Raw genomic sequence first — 18,379 nt, 5'->3', positions numbered from 1 at the left:
ACTTGGATATGTATCTTTTTGTTCATTTGTTGTTATTTTGGTAGGTGAGTAGGGCTTTATAAATTGAAAGAGAACAGAAAGTTGTCAGTGCATCAGGAAGAAAACCAAAATCTATAATTTGTTATTGGAGAGCTGATAATCAGCCGAATGTTCTTGCTGTCTGTCATGACACTTCCATTTTAAGGTCATATCTGACTTGATCTAGTCAGGCAATAGTTCAGCTTCAAGCAGGAGACTGACCTGCATAATGACCACATGTCCTGGCAGCCTTCTCTGCTTCTGCAACTCTCTGCTAAGTTAATGCCAGTATCCTCCATCAGCAGCATGTGAACCTGTCAAGTACATGCACATGATGCTTGGCTCTTTGTTCGGCAGCATGGCACCCTTTCAGAGGCTTCTGGCAGTCCTTAGATCAAGAAAGCAATCTTCAGGCAGCACATTTTATAACGCCTGTCAGGCTTTTTGTGTATTTCAGTAGTGCTGCCCCATTGGGTAAATCGGGACTAGGGAATTATCCTGTTGTCTTTGCTGCCCTTTATCTCAAAAATGAGATTTCTTGTATCTCTGAGAGATTGCATATTTAGCCATGGTGTTTCCTGGAATGCAGAGACATAACATTTGATACAACATAGATGAAGTTGTTGACTAGTTCATGAAGATCTCACTAATCTCAGTGCAACAGTCTCCAAAGTTTCCAAGCTCCTAAGGTTTCCCATCTGTCTCACAAGCTTAGAAATGGCACACTGCAAAATCAGATGGATGTGAGATCTGAAGAAATCTGCTGTTTCCCGACTGATTTGCTGCCATATCTTTCCCAGAAAGACAAGATCTTCCCAGATGAGTCAGACATACAAGTGAATTGAAGACCAAAACAAGAATGCATTTACACCCCAGCTCAGCTAACTCAACTTGCATCATACATTTTCCAAAATGGAAATGCTAAATTGTTTATGAAAACAGAGCACAAGCCTCTCTTTTCTATTCTGCTAAGTTTAGAATTTAAATGACATGAATTATCTTTGTTCTGATCATAATAAGAAAGATATTTTACACAAAATTAAAAACAAAAAGAGCTAGAGTCAAAGAAATATTTGCCTCCTGTTCACCTTGATAAATAATAATATGCTTTTCAAGTATACGCTTCTTTCAACAGCTACTTCAACAGTCTCAGAATACTGATGTCTGGCTAATGAGGATTTTCATGGTCTTGAATCTCTCTAGTTTTTTAAAAGATGCATAGCAAGACTTATCATTTTGAGAATTGAATCCTAAAATCTTTATGCATGACCAGATTGTGCTCAAATCTGGGGACACATAGGGACCAGAAAACCTGACAAGAGGTTTTCCTTGTGGGCAAGGACTGCATCAGAACAGACACTATTTCCTACTAGAAGTACAGAGCAATTTACTTTAGTGTCTTATCTCACAACTGTCCATTCCACAAGCTTCATAATTTTCTAAGACTTTGACAGCCACATCATAGCACCCACACTTCTGGATATAGAAGTTCCTCAGAAGGGATAAAGATTTGCTCATCTTTGTGATATTACTCAGAGTCCCTCCTATCTTACCATTATCACTCACAACCTCAACAGCCATTCTATTATTAAATCTCTAATATTTGAATATTTAATATTCTAATATTTATAATCCTTTTCCTTGCAATGGTACCCATGGAGTGCAATGACACTCAGTTATAAAGAGATTATTTTTATTTTAGAGAGACAAAGACTGGTGAGATCAAAGCAGAGTCAACTGCAGTGAAGTAGTGGCAGGAAATGGCATGGTTTGGTGGGAGGAGGTTCTGAGAAAGGCCAACCTAAGTAAATAATAAGAAAAGTAGGCAAATGGGACGGTGCCAAGGATAGGTGTGCATAAAATCTGAGATTAAGAGGCTGATGAACAGCTGTTCCTATAGCTGTTTGTCCCAGCTGTATCTGTAGCTGGTTCTTCCCTCGAGCTTGGGGGCAGATGGTATCACCCCTACACACATCTTATACAGAAGAGTCCTGGAGCTTGGGACAATGCCAGCTGGTCTCTACTATATCAGCTTTTACTCCCAGGTCTGAGGAAACTTGGATCTGCAGCTGCACTCCAACAAACCAAACACAGCCCAGAGTTACAGCAAGAAGAGAAAGCATCAGCCCTATTAACATCCCTTCTACAGCCAACATAGTACAGAGACTACTATTAGGAAAGTGCAGTGTTAAGCAGTTTGTCCAGCTGTGGTTCAGCCAAGAGGAAGCCTGTGTGGGGCTGTTTTGCAGATGGAACAGAAGCTGTAAGGCCAAAGCTGCTTGCTGTAGATCTCAAAGGTGGAAGGTCTCATTGGTTGCAATTTTCTCTTTGACCACCAGACTCCACTGTCCTGCCTGGGATCTAGGCAGCTGACAGCCACATCTTCGCTGAACTCGGTGCTCCCAGTGTCCCACCTTGGAAAGCAGGGGTGTTAAGAAACGCCCAGAGGAATGGGAAGTAGTGTAGACCACCTGTTTTGCAGAGATGGATGAGGAACAATTGAAAAAAGGCAAAACAGCAAAAATTCAACCAACCTCATTAACTGAACTCCTGCAAAGCACGGTCAGAAAAAGCCTGGAGTTTCATGAATTCTTTGAGCTGGTGGTGTCTCAGATCCCTTTTTTTCCAGGCACCTGGATCATCCCGCCTCCATGTTGTCCCCTCCCCTGTGTTGGCACAAAAAAATTCTGTGCAGCCCTGCAGTGAAACGGATCAGGAACCGATAAGACTAACACAGCCCAAATAATAGCTGGCTGTTACTCAGATCAGTTCCCCAGCCACAAGCAAAGGGAGGGGTAGCACAGGGACAGGAACACATGATAAGTGAAAGGCAGGACTCCTTCTGGTGGCAGTGACAGCTTCTGCCTGCTCAAGTCATGCATGCAACTACAGCCTAAGAGTGGAAGCTCTTAGAGTTGATGCTCAAGCCTGAATCAGCCATGAATGATGTTGGAGCGATGTGGGTTGCGCTTCCTGTACCCCATGTTCATGTGTCTCCAGAAGGTACCTAATCTGAACAGCTCAGGACAAAACAGAAGGCTAGAAGACAGAAAACAGGAACTCCCCAACTGTCTTCATTATTATCATGCTCTGTTAGCACCTAGCTTGTGACAAGGAAGGCAGAAGATAGTCCCGCAGGGATAGTTCTGACCACATGTGGAAACCTTGGGCTCTTAACTTGGTTTCCACTGTAGTCTAAATAGAATGGGTTTCTGAAGCCTTTATATGCTGAAATAATATTCAAGCATTATTTGAATGTATTATTGTTGTTGTAAATACTTTTGATGCCTCCAAAATGCATGTCTTGCTGTAATGCTCCTGTGATGATGAAGTATGAGATTTCAGATAAGCTGCCGGGTATTGGAGAAGTAAGGCCATATTCCTGCAAAACCTATATTGACAAAACAATTCAAACCAAAGAAAAATGCTAACCCGTGTTATATCCAGGCATACTAAAGTGGAAGATAAGGATGAATATAACTCTGCTTATAGCAACCCTCTGTGAGATGAAAAGTGGATTTATTTAAGAAACATTTTAAAAGCACAGTAAAGAAATGCTTCTTCACAAGGCACAGAAAAATCTAACTATGATCTCAAAGCAAACTTTACAAAAATTCTTGATGCAACAAGAGTTCATGGAATGTTAGGGAAGTTTGAAAGTGAAAGAGAAAGAAGAAAAGGATTTCCATCTCCAAAAATGGTAATGACCATACCTATCAAACCATAAATAACAGGAACTATGAAAAAGTCCAGAACAAAACTTGTACTTTTGGTAGCACAGTATACTTTGTGCAACGCTGTACCTTTCTAAAAGAAAGGGTTGTTGATTTTCTGGTTAATAAATAATAAATCTAACCATTTTGCCAAAGCCTGTAAATAGTTGGTTCCAAAAGTCAGAACATTATGAGAAACAGCCTCAGTGCATAGACTCTTTAGGCAAGCATTCAAAAAAGTAAATACAGCATGCAATTTATCTGATCTGGATCAATGTGGAAAAGAAACCTAACAAACCTGGATTGAATTAAGACATTCCACTGGTATAACTTTTCTACAACAAACACACTAGTTAAAGAAGGATAAAGGAGACCTTGTTTACACAGAAATGAAAATCTTCTAGTACAGAAGAGACAGAGCCCTAATAAAGTAGTCCTGCTCCTGTCTCTAATAGGAGGCAATCTCAAGCTGGACTGATGGAGGGGATATAAGATGAGCACTGTGATGCCTGTCTTGTAGGCCCTGACCTAAGGAAGGAAACAGTCCACCAGCCACTCAGCCATTGACGCTTTTCCTTGCTCTCTGCCACCCGCCTAACCTCACCCTGGCCCAGGCTCTCGCCATGTAGCTGTGTGCTCAGCAGCTGTTCCTGTGCCACCTAGGGAAACCTTTGGGCCTGAATTAAACACCCAAGCTCTTCCTGTCCAGTGCATGGAGAGAAACCGACACCCAAGATGAAGAGCTGGCCTTCCCTCCTCAGGAAAAAAAACCAAAATGAGCAGGATGCTTCGGAGGGTTCCCTACTCTGGCTCTTCACAGCAAGTTACTTACTGAGCAGAAGTTGAAATTTTCTCTCCTTGTTTGCCCACAGCAAGGGATATTGGAGCCTGGGTTCAAATTTGTCTTCTGCCTGCTTTGGAAAATGGGTTTGAACATATCTCTGTCGTAGGAGAGTGTGCAGGCTGTGGGTACCCTCCCATAGAGCTGTTCCACTGCCAGCCAGACCACTGTCAGAGCAACTCCTCAGCAAATGATTTCAAGTGATCAGTCCAGACACCTGGATTGCAGCCCTTGCTCCAGTCAAGAAAACTGGAGAAAACTCTGGAAGGCAAAATTGAAAGATTCCTATCAGAACGCCCTAGAACTGCCTCTCACCCAAAAAGTCCCTAAATAACTTGCTTTTTAAAAATAACACCTTGAAGATAAAAGCACACAAAAATGAACATAACTTATATTGTCAATATTATATACCCAATCTTAGTAATCTTTTGAAGCCAGCTCTTCTCCTGAAGTTAAGAGCATGTAAGGTTCAGGGCCTGCGTGGATAGCTGTCCCACAGACTTCTGCATGCTCCAGATGCCAGCAGCTGAGGCGAAGCAATCCGCTCTGGGTGCAGAGTCTCTTCACAAACAGCTGTTTAGGCTTGATTATTACAAGGGGATTGTTTGGTCTTTTGGACGGCAACTGGTTCAGTTATACAAAGGCTGAAAGAACTTAAAGATTGAAGGTCTGAGAAGTAGACTTAAGAGGGTTAGATGGCTTGAGAGCAGCTTTATTTTAGGTTGCTTTGTGTTGTAAATAGCACTTGATCAAGATGAACAAGGTTTCAATTGATTGCTGTGTGAGGACGCTGTGCAGGAGGCTACTATGGATATTAACTTGTTATGTAAAGTTGGACTGAATTGGCAAAAGGGATCAGAGCTGGCCACAGAGGAACAGACCCCATGTCTCTTCTCCCTCCTAGTTTAGTCTCCTGCACTGGGCCATGTTCACCGAGGGTGAGAACTGTGAGGTGTGCTGCAATCCCACAAAAGGAAGGGCAGAAACTTGCAGCGGAAGGTCCAACAGTCTAGCAAGTAGCCGATCCCCTAATCCTGCAATACACAGACACTTAAAGTCACCTTGTGATAACTAGCCTGTGTAAGGTCAGGTATATGTTTCTGTCTTTCTATGACAGGAGTGTAGTGCCCTTCCATCTCCTCAAGCAGACAGTCAGACTTGACATTCCTCACTAAAATCATCCCTAAAGCAGAACTATGCTGACATACAGAATTTATAATGCATGCATGATTTTTTTTGTATTTTCTTAAGTATTATTTGCTGCAAATCAATATTACATGTTTACCAATGTATATAGGTAGCAAAGTATACAAATGGAAGATATTAACAAGTTTATAGATATGTACGGGATGTTTTTTTCACATAAATACATGACTACATGCAAAGAATTGAGATTCTTATGGAATATCAACAAACTGTGATGACCTTGCCAACAGTTAAAAAAAAAACAAACAAACATCAGCCCTGAAAAATAAACTCATATGAACCAAGCAATCATTTCTCCACCACAAAGTTCTTTTGATAACTAGAATTAATTGATGTTACACAGGTATAACAAGGAGATGCTACCAAAGGATGCTGAGTTACTTATGCTGTCGCTCTAGTTAGGCGGTCTGCTGCTTTCCCTGAAACCACTGAAATAGGAGGGATGGCTTGCTGGTAAAAAAGGTTGTGCCCATGTCTAATTACTTTTTTATGGCAAGGTGACATTTCAAGGTTGATGCCTTTTAAAAATTAAGGGATGATAGTCCTGTAAATGTTTCTAGAAACTGTTAAGTAAATACACCCAATAATTAGATCATATGCTGCTCATATGAGCCGTTTTCACTCCTAAATTCTCAGATCACCTTCTTAGTAGAAATTACAGAATAAGGAAGTCAGTTTATCTTGTTTAGTTTAATTTTAAAGTGATGTTTCTTAAATCTTGGTCTCTACCCTAGAAGATGTCGTTATAATCCCTGTAAATCCTGTAAGTGTGAACATGTTAATGAATTTGCCCAGGTTTTAGGCATTTACTTCACAGGAGTTAAATTTTTTTAGTTGGTTAGTTGAATGTTTGTTTCTAACTCTAGTTCCAACTAAAAGAAAAAAGGGTCTAATGACATAAACTGTGTTCAAAGGTTGTGGACTCAGATTATTTCCAGTAATGTCCCAAGTATCTAGCACCATGCACAAAAGCAGAAACTGCTATTACTTTACTGCAGCTCCATCAAGTTTATTCTCACATTGCTCTCCAGAAGGGATGCCTATATATTATTCTCTGGGAGGGTAGGCATGCCTATACTTAAGGTTATCCAGCATTTCTCATTCTGAGACCCAGTAGGATCACTACCCAGACTGGAAAAGAGCAGACTTTGGCTTTTTCAGGTGTCTGCCTGGAAGAATCCCATGGAAGCTTGTCCTGGAGAGAAGAGGACAATCAGGTGCTTTTCAGGGATGACCTCCTCCACACTATAGTTTGATCAATCCCAATGTGCTGGAAATCAAGTGAAGACAGCAAGAGGCTGTCATAGATGAACAAGGAGCTCCTGACAAAACTCAATATGTAAGAAGGAAGCATGAAAGAGGTGGAAGCAGGGACAAGTGACCTGGCAATAACATGTAGATGCTGTCAAAGCATACATGGATGGGGTTAGGAAAGCCAAAGCCCACCTGAAGTTGAATCTTGAGAGGGATGTGAAAGGCAAGAAGAAGAGTTTCTCTAGGTACATAAAGGAAGATGAGGGGAAAATGTGGGCCTGCTGCTGAATGGGGGCTTGGTGACAAAGGACATGGAGAAGGCTGAGGTACTGAATGCCATCCTTGCCTCCATCTTTACTGGTAAGATTTGCCTTCAGGACTTTCAGGTTCCTAAGAGACTGAGAGAGGTCTAGAGAAATGAGGTTTTACCCTAGATGGAGGATCAAGTTGGGGAATATTTAAACAAACTGGACGTACACAAATTCATGGGACCTGACAGGATGTACCCCCAAGTGCTGAGGGAGCTGGCCAACACCACTGTGAGGCCACTTTCAATAATACATGAAAGATCATGGAGACTGGGGGAGGTTCCTAAAGACTGGAAGGAAGCAAATGTCAATCCTGTCTTCAAGAAAGGCAAGAAGGAGGATCGGGGAACTACAGATCTGTCAGCATCACCTCAGTCCCTAAGAAGGTGATGGAACGAATTTTCTTGGAAACCATTTCCAAGCACATGAAGGACAGGAAGGTGATAGTCAGCTTGGATTTATGAAGCCAAAGATATGCTTGACCAATCTGATAGCCTTATACAGTGAGATTGGCTGGTTCAGTGGATGAAGGGAGAGCAGTGGATGATGTTTATCTTGACAGCGTCTCCTGTAACATCCTCATAGACAAATGGATGAAGTGTGGGCTATGTTAAGTGGACAGTGAAGTGGATTGAAAACTGGCTGACTGTGCAGCCTAGAGGGTTCTCATCAACAGGACAAAGTCCATCTGGAGGCCAGTCATTAGCAGTGTCTGGTAGGGGTCATCACTGGGGCCCACAGTGTTTAACATCTTCTTTAATGACCTGGGTGATGGGGTGTCACACTTTCAGTGACAGCAGGAAGCACATATCCCACCACTCTCAGTATTCCCTCCAGATGTCCATTTGCTCTCATGCAAGTTGTGTTCCAGATGTGTGATCACGAGCACATAATCCCATCCCTGCCTTCTCAACTCTTCCTTTGATGCTTGTGAAGTCAATCTCCAAAATTTAAGAAACTGAGTTCTTCAAGCTTAATAATTAGGAAAGTGGTTTTTGTATGATCTCCGTTCAGCTCCTTGCATATATGCATAATGATGCAGTCTTTCATTATGAGAACATTATTCCTGCACAATTCTTCATTCAGTATGAAGGATGTAGTAAGTAGTTGTTCAGTATTTTCTGTCCTTATAATCATGCCATATGCAGGGCTATACATTTATTTACTGTCTATTACTATTTGAACCTTTTGTAGAGACAGGTTTTTTAACTCAGGATCTTTTTTGCAGTCTTCATTTTTACATTGTCCAGAATCTCCTCCATGGGAGAAGTTGCATTAGAATCCAGGTGTCTGGGGCAGCTTTTACCCATTTTAACATCAAGGCAAAGCTTAATCTCTGCTGTTGCTTCCGCTACCTGCAACAACAGTCAGAATCCCAAAGAAAGCAATCCTTATTACACAGGTCCATCCATTTCCAGGACAAACGCAGCCTTTTCCCTAAATGACACTGTGGGTAAAATTGCATATCATCATACAGATGAAGATGCTGCTCACAAAGATAGTAGCATAGTACCATAGTACCATACTCAAAAGGGAAGATAAATCACAGCTGCATATAAGTCTCAGTTATAGTATCTCCTAAGCCTTTTGAGTTCTGCAGGGTATTTTCTCTGCAATAGGTATGTGGTTGATGACATCCCAGCAGGCAGAATATTTTTGTTTATAGACCAACAGAAGTGCTTGGGCCTGCAATTAGGTTCTTTTCTGTAGTTCTCTGTACAATTCTTACGCATGTTTTACTTTCCACTTTCTTTAGGTTCCTTCGGTTAGCTCTAGCAAATGAATTACATGTTTAATAGGTCCCACTGCAAACTGAAATATCTGCCACATAATTGTATTTAAAGAAAACACACAGCAGTGGTTTCTGCACAAGCCAGTTTATGGACAGCAAAGTTGCTTTTCAGATGAACCCCATGCATTTCTTTGAAGTTTCTCCACCAGCCCCACCACAGGCACAGCAGAACTCCACTTCCAGAAGACAGGAACATGCGACCTTCCCATTCAGGCCATATGGGCCACACGTCCTGGCCACCCCGCTAGGCTGGTGCATATTTCTGGGACTAGCTTTTTACATCCGGTTACAGGGAAGTGCTACCTGGCAGAGTTTCTTCTCCTGTTGGGGTAAGGATTTACTTTCTGTTCTTATGTAACAGTAGATGTTGCCTTTCTGCATTTATTGTGGTTGAGCTAAAGCATCCTTCTGAGTGTAACAGGGTTTTGCTTGTTTCTTGAAAACTTTTTAAACTTTTTTATGCACTAAGCCAGGCCCTTTTCCTTCACAAAGTAAAACACCACACAAAGAAAAAATACTGGATTTAACCGTTAATAGTTTAGCTTTACTTTATTTCAGGTGCTTGACTTAGGCCCTTTGCAGTGTAATGAGCTACTAGAAAGTTAGAGAATGAAAGAACCAATATAGGAAAGTGAATTCTGAAGTGTACCGTCCCTTAAACTGTGCACTGCCTCTTTTGCTCCCTCTGTTTGACTGTGTTTTGTTTCTGTTCCTGGGATCCTGGCTATTCCTACTATATCTACATGGCTTTTTTATACTTTAGTCTTTCTCAGTTCTTTCTCTTTAAAGGTCTGCTCTAATGACTCTTTGCTGTCATCACTTTGCTATGTTTGTACCTCGTTTCTTTCTTTATTGCTTTTTATCCTTATGATGTAACATCATGTCCCATGTTTCTTCTCCTCATCTTGCAGGACCCTTGATTATTTCCTTTTCTCCCCCTTTTTTGCTGTTTGTTTGGGGGTTTTTAAAATTATTTTTATTTTTTGAATGCTGTTGTCTCTATCCACATTGTTTCCTGGATGCCTTTTTTCCCTCTCCTCTCTTTCCTGAAGAGTCCCCTTTACTCCTTTCATGGCTGCCCGTGGTTACTGTTCTTTCCTGTGATTTCCATTCCTTTTCCTCCAGGATACTCAAAAGCAATTTAGTGTTACCATTTCTATATGCGGAAAAAAAAAATCTTTATTTTGAACTATGAGCAAGCTGGCTGCCCACCTGCCCGCACATTTCTCTATATCTGGGCTTTTCCCTCCCCCTTCACCTGCTGTCCTCACTCCTCAGGTTCTGCCCTGCTTTGGCCCTCGATGTGCCCAAGTAACCTTCTCCTGCTGCGAGGCAGCGAGTCCTGGTGTAGGTCGGCCTCGCATGGTGGGTAGTTAGCTGAAGATGGCAGAGACCATGGCAAAGGAAAACCATAAAAGGCGCTCCAGAAGAAGACTGAAGATGAACTCTGCAGTAGGGAGAGATTTGTGTTTCTCCCCGCTTCTGCTGAGGATACGCCTCAGCCGGCTGGCAAGGTGCTGCCAGAGCTGCTGTGGCCAAGGCGCGCTGGGCACAGCTCTCAGCTGCTGCACGTTGTGCATGGGCACAAAGTTGGACATTGCTGGCTGACTCCTTAGGAGCGGTCTGCAGCAGCAGAACTGCAGATTTAGATAAAATTTTAAACAATGCTAAGGTTCTGCAGAAGAACATGGCATTTTTCAGTCAAGCCCTGTTCCTGCCTGGTCTGGAAGGACAGTAATGAAGACTTGGAAAGGCATTTAGACTTGGAAAGGTCCTGGATTGGTCCAGCTCAAACTTGCATCACCCCTAAAAGAAGTCTTCCTCATCTGTTGAAGAACCTGCAGTATCCCTGGGTAGGCTGCTGCTGGGTTTCCTCACTTCAACATCTATTGATCCCCAATTATCTAGATTAAATCTAATATCGCTTAAAAAGTCCAATACCTTCTCTATGGAAGAAGAGCAGTCTTTTTAGGACCTTTTGTCCATCTGATCACCACTGCCATGTCCTCTTCCCCTACTTGTCACCCCGACAAAACAAAAGCCAACCTTTGTAGTAGGACACATTTTTTCTGACCATGTTTTATTGTTCTTATTTTCCTCTGGATTCTCTTCAGGCTGTACCTTCCCTACCGTGCTGTGCCCAAAATTGTATGCAGTAGCTTAATCAAGGCCTCTCCAGTGCCAAACAGAGCTGAATTTCCTCCTTTCGTGGAAAACATGCCCAGAATGGACGATGCCTTCGTTTTACGTGCAACAGCATCACACTGTAGGCGTCCATTCTGGCCCTGAACCAGGGCCAGACTGGGGGGAACCAGGGGCAGGGTTGCAGCCTTGATAGAACAACTTGTTTGTGTACCTGCTAGTGTTGGGCATGGGGAAGGTTACCAAGGGAAAGGGTCTTCATCTGCCTGATTCAGCAGCGTCAGCCTGGATGGGCAGCCTGCAGCACGTCTGTTGGGAGCACTGGCGGCAGGGTGTGAGGGGGCAAAAAAACCATGGGAAAAATGGGTGTGGGTAGTGGGTGCTGAGTGAGGGGTAGTGGGGACTTAATAAGTTAAGGGGTTATTTAGGTTTAGGGTGTGTTTAATAGGTGAAGATGCTGACCGGAAAGTGGAAAGAGCTGGTGGACACAGTTCCACTGTTTTCCTTCTTGGCGGTAATACAGATCCTGAGAGAAGGGAATATTTTGGTGGGTGCTCTCTTTTTGGGAAAAATAAATAAATAAATAAATAAATGACTCAGAGAGGTTGGTTTGAAGATTTTTGGGTGCAGAAGTACAACGACGACGGAAAGCACTGCTCCAGCTACCAGAGCATGAAATCCCGCATCGGGACGCCTTTGAACGGCTCCCTAAAACCGTCACCTGCACAGGCCGGTGCCTTCCCGAGCAAACCGGGGCGAGAACTCAGCTGACCCCTTCCGAGCAGCGGAGGTGCCGGAATCCCGGCCCAACGGAAGGGGGCCGCCGGGGCCACACACCCAACTCCCCGCGCCCCCGCAGCGGCAGGGTTTCCTCACGTCCGCCGGGCCAGCGCCTTCCCGGGGCTGCAAAGCGGCGGCCTCCCCCCGCACCCCCCAGCCCCACGCTGCGCCCCGGGGGTGAGCACATTGGGGCTGAGGGGCGTGGCGGCGCCGAGAGGCGTGGCCGAGGGGCGTGGCGGCCCCCGCGGCGGGCACGTTGCGGCCGGCGCCGCCGCAGCTGTCAGTGTCAGGGAACCGGCGAACCGGGATCCCGGCTCCTCGGCGGGGGAATCCCCCAGCCTCGCCCCCGCAGCCAATCGGCGGGAGGCATGCAAATCGCGGCCGCCCCGGGCCGGCGGCGGGGGCCAGTGGGAAGGAAGAGGGGCGGGGAGGTGGCGCCCCGTTGGACGGCGGGGAAGGCGGCGGGGGCCAATGAAGCGGCGAGGCGGGCGGGGCGCGCCCCGGGGGCGGGGCCATGCAAATTTGGTTTGAAAAGAGGGCGGGAAATCCGAGTTTCGCGGGAGGCCCTTGGCGCGTAACCCGTCTCCTTTCCCTTCATTCATTGTCAGCAGCCGCCGCTTCCTGGAGCCATTTTCCAGCCGGCCCCACACAGCGGGAGCGGCTCCGCTCCATCCGCCGCATCTGCCCGCCCCGCCGCCTCCGTCCCCCCCCGGCACCCCGCATCCTGCCGCCGGGGCCCCCCCGGCACCCGCAGCCCCCAGTATTTTGCGCGGGGCCTCGGCATCGAGGAGGAAAGGAGCTGGGAAGGCCGGGGGGGGAGGGACGGGGGGAGGAGGAGACGCGGCTGCGGGGACAGACCCGGAGGGAAGGATGAGAAGGGGACTCCAGCAGCCGGCCCCGGCAGCGCCGCCGCCCGCACCGTCCACGGACTCCAGAGCAGCCCCCGCCGCCTTCCCGGCCCGCTTTGCCGCCGGCACCTTCATCCAGATCCGCAGCACCGGCGCGGCGGCGGGGGCGCCCTGTGTTGTCTCCTCCTCCTCCTCCTCCTCCTGCACTGCCGCCGCCGCTTCCCAGGCTGCCGGTGCCTTTGCCCCGGCGGCGGATGGGGGCCAGCCCGCTGGCAGCTCGCTGTACTGCACCCCCCACGGACCCGCCGGCAGGACGGCGCTGCTGCAGCCCGCTCTCGGCGGAGGCGGAGGCCGCCCCCCGGTAATTTTGTTTTTTCCCCCGTCCCCGCGGGAGGGTGAAGGGGACGGTGGGGGATCAGCGCCAGGCAGGGCCCTCTCCCCGCCGCCGTCCGGGCCCGGGGACGGGCGGGCGGGGGCGGGCGGGGGGAGAGGGCAGGAAAGGCGGAGGCAGCGCTTTGTTGCAATAAACTTTCCTGCCTCCTTCCCACCCCCCCGCTGCCGGGTCTGATTTAAAAGGAGGAGAAAAAAAAAAAACAAACAGAAAAAAAATAAAGGGGGGTAGGAAAATAAAAGCCTCCCCTGCCAGGTCCCGCCGCAGGGGTGCAAAGAGCGCGGCGGCGGGAAAGGCCCCCGCGTACCCCGGGGCGGGGGGCCGGGCCGTGCCCCGCCGGTGTCTCCGCTTCACCCCCGGAGCCGCCGGTGACGTCTGGCACACGTGCGCGGAGGCCGCGGCTGTGACTGGGAGCCGGGGCGGGCGGGGAGGGGGACGCCGCTTCCTCCTCCTCCTCCTCCTCCCTCTGGCCTGGGACAGCCCGACCGCCGGCCGGCCGCCCCCGGCCCCCGCCGCTCGCGGAAATGCCCCTGCAGCAGGTCAGTGACTCGTGGGGTGGCGGCACTCACCGATCCTCCCTCCCCCCACCTCAAATTCCACCCCCCAAAATTTCCGCCTCCCCCTCACCCCAAAAAATATTCCGGCCTCCCCCCCCACTCGTGGGGTTTTCTTTGTCCTCGCTGTTTTCGGGTGCGCGTTGGCCCTCGTGGGCTCCGCCGAGTTGGAGAGCGGGGGAGGGCGCGGCTCACCCCGCCGGCGCCCACGACCCCCGCCCGGCGGCGTGGGATCCCGAAACTCCCTCCCGCCTCTTCCCCTCCCGCCCCGGTGCGCCCCTGCCCGGGCAAAAGGGGGTTTAACACCCCCCCCACACACCTTCCCCCATCCCGGCCCCCCCCCCCCCCTTCCCCGCCCCCGGTCGGTGATGGTCCAGGTATCAGATGCTGCTGGAATTCTGAAATAGTTTTGCGAGAGCTTGGGAGCAGCCTTCGCACCTTCGTGCCGCTGGGACACCGTGGGGATGGCAGGAGCTGCCTTTCGCGTGGGTTTGTGCAGGTGTTGGTTGCTGAGGTAGCAATGGAAGTTTCAAGGCTCGTTAAATCTCATCCAAAGCATTTTTAAATTTATTTGTTTTTTAAAAATATATGTATCTTTGCTGTAAAAGATAGTTGATTTTTTTCATCACTCCTGGTCCTCAGCATATCCTAATGGAGGTGGATGTCAAGCAGGCTGATTCAAGCTGCTTTGTAAATATTTGGCAGTCCCATGCAAAGGTCTGATTCCTAGAAGGTGGTGTTAAGCGAATACAAAAAGGAATACCTGTAATGGGATGACTCCGGGAGAATAATTTCTCAGGTTTTTTTTCCAGCGTTGTGGGAGGGATGTTGGGGTCATAGGGGACCCCTGAAATTCCTCCTTAATGGGTGCTACAAGACCATGAAATATACACCTAGTGCTTTTTTTTTTTTTTTTTGGTATAGTGTTTACCTCTTTAATGGGAGAAACTCCTGGCCATAAAAGTCTAGGAAGTCTTCTTCCCCCCCCTTAAAGACTTAAAAGCAGGAAGGCAATTTTGGGATCCGCCTGCAAATAAGTCCCCACACAAGTAGTGAGTTTGTTGTGTACCCTCAGCCCCCATGCGTACCCTCTGCTTCAGGGAGAGACGTGGGATGGGGGAGGAAGAGAGTGGTCAGGCCAGCGGTATCTATAAGCTCGAGCTGGCACCCTCCCAGGGCGATAAGCCACCCATGGCACGTGCCAGGAAAGGGGCTGCGCATCCTGCTCTGCCCTGACAGCCGTGCTCATGTGGGTGCCCTTCTTGGAGCCCTGCTGGTTTGCTGCAGACCCATCTTTCGGGAATTAAGGCTGATGTGCCCTAGTGCTCTGCCTTGTCTTTCTGTTCCACAAACCGCTTGGTGGGGAGACAAACCAGCCCTTTCACAGTTCCCCGGCTCCCACCTGGTTTTTCCCAAAACTCACAGAGGATTTCTGGGTCTGGGAGGCAAGGGTGTTTTCCCGGTTGGCTCCTAGCTGAGCTGTTTTGAGAAACTGGTATCGGAGACTGGTGAGAAGAGTGAGAAAACGCTGGCTGGTTGAAGCAGTGAGCTCAGGCGAGCAGAACCAATATAAATTTAGCGCTTGATTAGTTGAGTTGCAAGTAGTGCATGGAGACCGAGACCCCCCAGATGAAAACAAGGCCCTGCTATGCAAAAGACTGTAGGGATAAGTCTAAAATTTGGCCTGCACACCTGCGCTGGTTAGGGTTATGAAAATACTCTTATCTTAGCAGATGTAACTGCAGTGGCAGGCCACCCATCACTTCCAAATATAAACTATGGTATGACTGGAAAAGAGTCAGTACAGCAGTATAGTTTAGCCTGTTCAGTGGGGTGTTTGCCTATAGCAGCAAATGAAAAAGTTTCTTTTGCCGAAGCAAGCTGCTTCCCCTCTGGGAATTTGTTAGTTTATGGTTGTGTAAGTGTAACCGTGCTGGAAAAGCTTTGAAGGGTAGCCTAGTCCATAACAACAGGCGGCTCCAGCCCCAGAGAGATGAGCTTGCACACTCCATCTCCCAGGCAGGTGTCTTGACACTGTCCAAAACCTCTTCCTTGCTCTGTCGCCGCCTGGTGCAGCGGCTCCTGCAACTGAAGGTTGCTAACCGGGCTTTGGTACCCTGGTGAGTCCTGGGCTCTGGGGGGCTGTGACCCAGGCTGCCTGCCCTTTCAACTTGAGGAGCTTTTTCATGATTCCTGTGGAGTTAATAGAAAGTGTTACCGGGCAGATCTGAACCCCTGCCATGGCTTAAACACAAGCGGTAATGAAGAATTAACCCTTGCAAAGCAACCATCAGCTTGTGCTCCTGTGGGAAGCCTGTGCCTCTGGAGACGGGGTCAGTGCTGCTGCAAGGGGCAGGCGGTCCTGTGTCCTCCCCTGCCTTCCTGCGCCCTGCCGGGGGCTGGTGCCACTTCCCTTCTTCCCTTCTGGAAGCTCAGCCTTCCCAGGATGGAAAATTAACCCTCACCAAAATAAATAAATAAAAGGCTTTCTGCTGGGCAGGCAGGTTGAACCAGCTAATGGAAGGTCTGGTAAGTGCTAGGGACCACCAAGGGAAGGCGGTGGCCAGGGAGAGGGCACAGGACTGGTGACACCATGCTCTTTTGGTGGCAGCAAGTTTGCGAATCCACTCGGGTCCTCATGAAAACATGGGAGAAATTAATGTTTGGCAAGGTACCCCAAAAACATTCTTGCTGGTGTTAGCTTCTCGCTTGGTGTGAGAAAGTCACTACCATTTGCAAATCCCAGTACTTAAAAATGGGGCTTCTATAAAAGCAAGCTGCTCAAAATGTTTCTAATTCAAATAGTGGAGAATTTCTTACTGTCTTTGGGTTATAAAGATAAGCCTTTAAGAAGAGGGCCATTTTCTTAGCCATGAGAAAATGCTTAAATGGAGACACCACCCACATGTTAAGTCCTTTTTAAAAGGGGCTAAATCCTCTTAACAAGAATATCTTTAGAGAACTCCTGTGGCCTTTAGATGACATGAGCTGTGGAGAGGCTGGTTCGGCATACTTCAGAAGGGGGCGGGAGGATTTACATTTCCGAACTGAATACTTAGCACCTCTCTCATTTTTCTGGTAGTTTAGAAAGCACCTCTTCTTCCTTCCTTCTCAGCAAGTCACAGCTGGAAGGGGAGAAAAATGGGGTAGTGCACAGCCTTTCTCTTAGGTGTTAGGTAAAGGAGCAGGCCGAATAGGACATAAATGCTGAACAAGAATTTAAGGTATGAGAGAAAAACCTATAACCTATAAGCTGAAAGAAGTGGGTAGTTAACCAGTAGCTTTTCCTTATTTTGCAGGAATAAAAAGTTTTGTCTGGGTAGAAGACATAGGTGTTTTCATATGCAGAGCTGTTTTCCTATTTCTTTGCCTCAATAGGAATGAATGCGAGCATGAGACTGGGGCCTTTGCTTTCTGAATAGCATTTAAAGGAGTTTCTTTGGTGTAAATCCATCTCCTCCAGTGACAGACTGCTTCTGAGCCCAAGGAGGTACCACATGGTCCTTTGGCACCACTGTCTGAGGAGAGTTCAAAGAGGTATAAATCCTGATTGCCCTAACTGTGCCAACAAGCATCTAGTGGAAAGCAGGCATCCTAATAAAAATGTACAGGAATAGCCCGTAGCTTGCCGTGCTCACTGATGGTGGCTTTGCTATCCTCATGCAGAGTCCAGCCATGCTGGTGTGGCTCCGTCTGCACCAGAACTACTGAAGTATGTTTCCTGCCCCACGGTGATAAGGCTTCTGGCAGGTTTCCATGAGCAAGCAGCTGAGCCACTCAAAGGCTTTACTGTTGATGGAAGGAGTAGGCTTGCTTTTCCCTCATCGTTTCCTCTGCAGCACCTTCTTCATCCTACTCCTGGCCTGGCAGTGCTCTTCCCACCCCTCTGCGCTTGGGGTTGGTTTTCTGCTGCTTTAATAAGGTAAAATAGCTGGGTCTCATGAGCAATTAGGTCTGGCACGCAGTAGGTATTGGGTGTACATAGCTCAAGATGGGATGAGTGAGATGAAGGAAGGAGGCAGGAGCTTTCACATGCAGTGGTGTTGAGGTGTTAAATCGTCTTACTGAGCCTCAATTTTCAGAAGTCGTTCTTGCCTGTTCTGACCATGAAGGTATGTACCTTCCTTGTGCCACCAGCCTGCTTGCCAAAGGCTGGATATGAGTCACTTTAGGGCCAGTTTATCCTTCTGTAGAGGCTGCTTCAACTGATTGCGCAATTAAAGGCATTTTTTCCCCCTCATTTTATACCATGTACATTGGTGCTGCTCTGTGAATTTTTACAGTGTGCTCATTTGTTAGTACGTGCAAGCATTAAAAAAAAAATCTTTAAACTTAGGAACCGCTGTATTTTGCAAGATGAAAGGTTCTCCTACCGCTTCTCTGACTACGACTGGCAAACATTTGAGGAAGGAACACAAGAAGAGGGCTTGCACAGGACAGCCCTTCTACTACTTGCTTTGAGAGAGCACTTCCTTGGTCAGGGATTACAATGAGTTCTACAGCTACCAATTGCCTGCGATTTTTGTCTAATC

The 18,379-nt window shown here is 47.4% G+C and overlaps 1 protein-coding gene across 4 annotated transcripts in view; it reads left to right on the top strand.

Moving 5' to 3' along the window:
• Positions 1-12,835: 12,835 nt before the first annotated feature.
• E2F3 (E2F transcription factor 3) overlaps positions 12,836-18,379 on the top strand; it is a 40,706-nt gene continuing 35,162 nt past the window's right edge. For 2 of the 4 annotated variants that reach the window (XM_075083919.1, XM_075083918.1), the window contains exon 1: positions 12,836-13,263. In XM_075083919.1, the coding sequence (XP_074940020.1) occupies positions 12,925-13,263 (339 nt within the window). In that variant the 5' untranslated portion in view covers positions 12,836-12,924. Of the gene's footprint in view, positions 13,264-13,683; positions 13,833-18,379 lie in introns of those variants that run through there. The other 2 variants (XM_075083921.1, XM_075083920.1) reach the window with 2 other exon arrangements.

The sequence above is a fragment of the Phalacrocorax aristotelis genome, chromosome 2 (assembly GCF_949628215.1).
Source record: "Phalacrocorax aristotelis chromosome 2, bGulAri2.1, whole genome shotgun sequence".
NCBI classification, from domain to species: Eukaryota; Metazoa; Chordata; class Aves; order Suliformes; family Phalacrocoracidae; genus Phalacrocorax; species Phalacrocorax aristotelis.
The sequence above is the reverse complement of the archived record's forward strand: the minus strand, read 5'-3'. Positions and strand labels throughout refer to the sequence as shown.